Source organism: Thalia democratica, chromosome 6, assembly GCF_965202585.1.
Source record: "Thalia democratica chromosome 6, ktThaDemo2.hap1.1, whole genome shotgun sequence".
Taxonomy (NCBI): domain Eukaryota; kingdom Metazoa; phylum Chordata; class Thaliacea; order Salpida; family Salpidae; genus Thalia; species Thalia democratica.
This window is the reverse complement of record NC_139170.1, coordinates 48,706,860-48,713,015: the sequence shown is the minus strand read 5'-3', so window position 1 is coordinate 48,713,015 and position 6,156 is coordinate 48,706,860. Positions and strand designations below refer to the sequence as shown.

Below are 6,156 nucleotides of genomic sequence, written 5' to 3'. Positions count from 1 at the left end.
AGACATAGAATTAAAACGTAAAGCAAGCTCAGACTTTACTCTTAGATTTTTTCTATAAGTTTAAAAATTTATATATATAAACTTTAATGTCTTATTGTGTAGTTTGTATGTGTACCAAACAATAAATTGAAGTAAGTATCTATGATTCAAGTCACAAACAAAAATCTTGAAATTTCTAATGATTCTAACAGAAAATACTTTATCAGTACTAGTCAACAATATAATTTGTAGAAACTATAAAATCATTTTCTTAAGCCAAAGTCAAGAGTATATTACAATTTAAGTCGAATTATTCTTAGGAAAATAAAGCAAAAAAGGTGATATATCGTTAAAAGTAGAATTGTTGGTTTAAAACAAAAAAAACTTAACATGCCATTATAATTGTCACATTTATCAGATATAAATATAGGTATATCCCAGCCAGACTAAATTAGTATGTTTTTGTCAGTATAATATTATTGAAAAGTTACTAATATTTGGGGTTTTTAATTAGTTATAAAAAATAAATTAAAGCAAAAAAAAGGACATAAACAATTTTAAGTAAAATAGAATTCAAAAATAAAAGGCAATTTAGACTTAAACAATGTAAAACAAGACATACTGTTAAATTAAAGCTCTCTACCCATTATAAAAGCATTATGTTAGTCAAATAAACTTTTATTCTTATCAGTTACAAATACAAGTCTCTCCTCGACATAACAAAAAAGAAACTAATACATTTGTCAGTGTCAACTCTTTTCAACTTTTTGATTTTAATATAAATTTAGACATACTCTGTTTTAAAGTTCTTGTAGCCACTATGAACAGCACTAAAATAGTCAAAAATTAATGTCACTTGTATGAGTTACAAATACAAGTGTCTCTTTATACATTAGTAAGTGTATTTACAACTTTGAAAATATATACAATTCAATTTTAATATAATAATTGCTAATATCAGTAACAAATAAAAGTCTGTCCTAACCACAATCAAGACTTGATAAATTTTTTAGTGTATTTAATTTTTATTTTTTAATATTCTCTTAATTTCAAGTTTTGATATGTTAATCACTTATACAAGTTACAATTTTTATACAGTCTCTCCTAATACATTAGTAAGTGTATTAACAACTTTTTAAAGATCACTCAATTTCAAAGTTCTTCTGCATCGTTCTGTACTTGTCCTTTAAATTAACCTCACTTCTGTTGTCAAACTTGAAGTTTTCCAGAATCAAGGACCAGTTCCCTTTTCCAAACCTGTGAAAATAAAAACAAATAAACAAAATATTCCATACCTGTTAAAACCAAAAATAAATAAAATATTTTCACATCCCATAACTGTCAATGTAGTGTAAAATTTTTAGATTGTTAAAAAGATAGTTTTAATTCTGCATTAAGTATTATTCAGGGTTGCCACTCTTAGGGTCAAAAAATATTCCCTGAGTGACTAAAAACTTCCCTGAGTAACCTTAAACTTCCCTGAGTTTCCCTGATTTTTTTTTAAGTCCTTGAAAGTTTTATTAATCATTAAAAAAATACAATGTTAATTCTAAGAATATTGAAGAACTAGCCGCAAGGCTTACAAATTTCTAAATAAGCACTTAAAATAAATAAAATTAACTGTTTTGAACAAAATTTTGAAACTAGATTAACTAAATCTCATTCTAGATCTATGAAAAATTTCCCTGAGATTTTTTTTTAAATCTTAAAATTTCCCTGATATTTTTGGAAAAAGTCAAAACTGCCCAGAGTTTCCCTGAGCTTAAAAAAAGAATCAACATTCCCTGAGTTTCCCTGAGATTTTATATAACTTGAAAATTGCCTGAATTTCCAGAGTGTGTGGCAACCCTGATTATTCCTAAACAAAGATTAAAATATTTTGAACATTTCAAAACATTTATAAAATTAAAGAAACAATATCAATTTTGTAAAATAATACGTTTAAATTTTATCTTATTAATATTATTATTTGTTACAATACTATAACATCTGTTTAAACTTTTAAACCTATTAGAATTAAAGTTTCCTTATAAACTAAGGAAACTTAAAAGAAATTTTGAAAGAAAATGCACTTTACTTTTAGTGTCCTTTAACATTATTATTATTATATTATAATATTTATTTGAACTCTCAAACCTGTCAATCCCCTTCCTCAAGTTCTCCACTTCCCAACTCCTCCATTTCTTCCTCGTCTGCTTGAACACTTTTGCGTACTGCTTCACCGCCGCCACTCCCACATCTCCAACTAGTTTCGATTGGGGGATTCTCCCAACTTTTTTGTTGGTTTTCCTCTGAGCAGGGCTGTCCACCGTCCAGGTGAGCTTTTCGCCCTCGATGTCAAACAAGTTTCTCTTTCTTTTAATGAAAGCAGGTCTGGCCGGTTGTGAGAACGCCTGAGCTTCTACTGAGGCTGTGTCAGGTTTTTCTTCAATATTCTCTTGGTTTTTGCTGCTTGATGCCAATGACATTTTAGCTAATTTTTTTAGTGGACTTTTTGAAGGGCTTGAAGAAGTTTCAAAATGGGGCAGAGAACTTGTTTTTGGGTTGGAAGGTTTTTTCACTAGCTTTTGTTTGGAGCTTAAGTTCAAGGAAGAGCTCGCTTCTTCTTTTGATTGAGATTCATCATCAGGCATATTTTCATTTGAAACTTCTTCCTTGTCTGCTGCTCTACTTTTTTTGACTTTTTTAGGTGGACGCTGCTTTCTTGAGCTCATACTAGAAGAACTGCTAGCATCAGAAGTGGTTGTTAGATTCAAAGAACTTGCTTTTATTTTTGATAAACTTGGTTCAGGAATTAGCTTAGGAGAACAATTTAAAGCTTTGTCTATTGAGAAGGAATTCAAGTGTGCATCTTTGGGAGTAGAGGCAAGCTGAGTTTTGCTCTTAGCATTTTCAATGATTTCAGTTGTACTGGTCCCAGAAAGTGGACTTTTTTCTTGGTTAGCATTGCTGTGTAGTAAAGCCGTGTCAAACTTTTTGTTAAACTTTGCTTTCTTTTTTGGCAGAAGACTAACATCAGAGTCATCAGAAACTTCAAGCTGCAAAGTTTTTGTTCCAACAGCTGTTTTATCAAGAGACTCTTCCAATGAAGTCTCAACAATTTTAACAGGAGTTTTTAGCTTCATTGTCTTATCCGGATCTGAATCAGAAGAACCCCCATCATCTAAATTGTTGTCCAAACTTTGCTCTTTCAAAGTTTCAACAGATTCAACAGAGCTTGAATTTGCCGCAGAATCAGTTTTGTCATGATGTGATGAAGACACCGAGTCATTGGTTGATTGTGTTGCATTATCATTTGGTTGTGACTCATCAGAACTTGTTGTTTCTGCTATAATCTTCTTTTTCTGTTTATTCAAAGGTTTCACGTTGTTTTTAGAAGGCAAAGACTCTAGTTTACCTGTTTCTGTTGTGGTGTCACTCTCATCAGAGCTCAGGTCCTGTTCTTCCTCCACCTCAGACGCCTCAGTCACAACTTCAACGTCGCACCTCTTCACTTTCTCGTCAATCTCCTCAAACTTGTCCTTCAGCTCCCTGGTCATGATGTGGAACTCGTCAGTGTCCTGGGACCTCACCACTGATCCCTGCTTCACCATGCTCCGCCACCTGTCTTTTAAATTCACTGCTGTCCTGTAAGGCGGGAAGTTGTAAAAGTCCAGGATCTTCTTCCACTGTCCAAAGCCAAACTTCTGCACCCCATGGACTAATATCGCGTCGCTTCTCAAGGTGAATTTTCTCCTCTTTCTTTGATGGTTGGATTTAAGCATCAGCGTCAGTGGGCGGCTCAGAGAGCTTTTGGCTTTTGCAGCTGATCCTGTTTGGCTCCTAGTCGAAACTCTCAGTACTTCAGGGGACTCTTCTGCTTCTGCAGCGTTTTTTGATTGATTAAAAATGGGGTAGGCTCTTTGTTGTTTGTTTAAACTTTCAGGCACATTAGGTATGTCTTTGTTTTGCTTGCTGGGTTTTGGTATTTTTTTGTAGTCTGTGAGAAAGTTTGGCAGAGTTCTTTTTATTATTGACGATGCTTTGGTGCTCTTGGACTTTGTTGTGGTTTTACTGCTTTTGCAAGAGGAATTTTCAATCATATCTGCCTTTTCTACCGCAACTGAGAGTTTTTCAGACGAGCTGTTGTTATCTACCAGCTTTTTTGTCTTGGTCATGTTTGAGTATTGATGGCAGAGCTTGTCAATGAACAATACAGGCATTATGGGCGTTGCAGCTTTTACTAACAACACAAAAGATGATAAAAATGTATGATAGCTTTCTTCTGGACTGGTAAACTTTGCAGTTTGAAGAGAACTCATAAACAAATCAATATGCTTGCCAACTGTTTGAGCCTCTCTCACGGCTTCCGTGTGCTCTTTAAAACCAGGTTCTTCTGTTAAACTTTCCAAACAATCTTTTGCTGAATTGAAAAATGTCTGGCAGCTCTCACCGCAGTTCAGATTGTGCTTTGCTTTCGTCAAGTTTAGCAGGCAGTTGTATAACTGCTTGTAAACTGGAGAAATTTTAATGTCTGCATCAAAGTCCACTTGGTGAACAAGATCAATTTCGAGATTCTTTTCAAAACTCACAATGGCCTTCTTGATTAAAAACTCTGTTGCCCAGATTTTTTCCATTTTTGTTATTTTTTAATAAAGCTTTAAAATTTTACAAAATAAACCATAATGTTACCTAAAAATAATGAGTAAAGACTAAATAGTGAAATGCTGAAAAAGATTTATCTAAAATTGTATAAAATTTATTTTGGTCAATTGTTGCACCTTACAAAATTTTTTGATGTGATGGACTTTTACCCCTTATATCTCAGCAATAAACTAAAACTTTAATTTTTTTTAAGTATCTGAGATGAAAAAAATTAATAATTATTCCAAAATTCTAATAATACCACTCTTTGGAAATAAAGTCTTAGGGAGTCCAACATTTTTTTACAAAAATTAACATTGGCTTTTATGCTTAGAGTATAACTTATAAGACACTTTTTATAGAAAAACAGTTCAATAACACTTTGCGATATAACCAGTTTTGTGAAAAAAATCTGATAAAACAATACAGAAAAAAAAATTCTTTGCCTTTTTACTCTGAATATTGAAAAGCTCACTAAAAATATATATACTTTATTTTTAAAGCACTTTATTCAAATTAAAAATAAATTCCTTTTTAATATAATGAATAACTTGTAAGAAGTATATTTTTAAAAATTATAACTAAAATAAAAGAAGAATTATTATTATTGCTTAATATAAAAAAAAACTTTAAAAATCAGTTTCCCACAACTTATTCAAAAAACTTATTAAAATATTTCATTAAAACAATAGCTTAAAAATTGAAGGAGGAGATACATTTTAGCAAAATAGTCTGCTTTTGCCTTCATATAGATTCTTTTGAACTATAAAATTGTGATCACTTATATATTTAAAATTACTTTGATTTATTAACTGTAAAAACAACTGTTAGCTTAGACTTTATAATAATAAATAAGTCTAACTTGAAAAAAAACTGTGATTATAATTGTTTATATACTAAGATCTCAAAGTTATAATCTAGTGTAATAAGTTAATAAACAAATTAAGGAATATTAATTATTTTAGTAAAGAATATTGATTGTTATATAACAAACTATAGTTAAACATTTTTGTTTTATGCAATTATTTACCCAATTCTACAAAAAACTGATGTTATTTTTATTTTTCTAACTTGATCTTTTCACATTGCTTTGCTAACTTTTGAAATTATTTTTTGTTATAACTGTCTTTTATACCTCAATATTTGTAATATATTTACTTAGTCAAATTCCTTTTATATTTAAAATTTTAATAAGCTTAAACTGATTTTGTTATATTAATCATACTTATTTGATACAAACAATGTTTGTGCATGGTAGTTTTACAGGAATCCTGTAAAAACTGTTGTGAGATTAAAGCTTGTCAAATCGCTCATAAAAAGTATTTAAAATTAGAAACTTGGTGATCTGTTTGTTTCAATTATGATGAATTTTTTTCATAATAGTTTTGCTGTTATGAAAACTTTTAAAGTTTTTTGTTTGATTTTAGGAAGTTTTACATAAATAATATGATAAAAGTATAATTAAAAATTTGTTTTTAATCATATTAAAACTAATTATATAAGTTCAAAAACAGTATCTTTTTACTCATTTAGAAATATTAAATTAGTTCAAAT

The 6,156-nt window shown here is 30.2% G+C and overlaps 1 protein-coding gene across 1 annotated transcript; it reads right to left on the bottom strand.

The window, feature by feature from the left end:
- Positions 1–1,094: 1,094 nt before the first annotated feature.
- On the bottom strand, positions 1,095–4,595 carry LOC145839190 (uncharacterized). The gene is made up of 2 exons (XM_082946798.1): positions 2,116–4,595; positions 1,095–1,236 (listed from the first exon to the last, which is right to left on the bottom strand). The coding sequence occupies exons 1-2, from the start codon at positions 4,593–4,595 to the stop codon at positions 1,122–1,124; spliced, it is 2,595 nt and encodes an 864-aa protein (XP_082802924.1). The 3' UTR covers positions 1,095–1,121.
- Between the last annotated feature and the right edge of the window lie 1,561 nt (positions 4,596–6,156).

Excerpts from the sequence above, each read along its gene's own strand:
- LOC145839190 (XM_082946798.1), bottom strand. The coding sequence starts at position 4,595 with ATGGAAAAAATCTGGGCAACAGAGTTTTTAATCAAGAAGGCCATTGTG. Across the intron at positions 1,237-2,115 it reads TTGAGGAAGGGGATTGACAG|GTTTGGAAAAGGGAACTGGT; the intron begins GTTTGAGAGTTC and ends TTATTTTCACAG.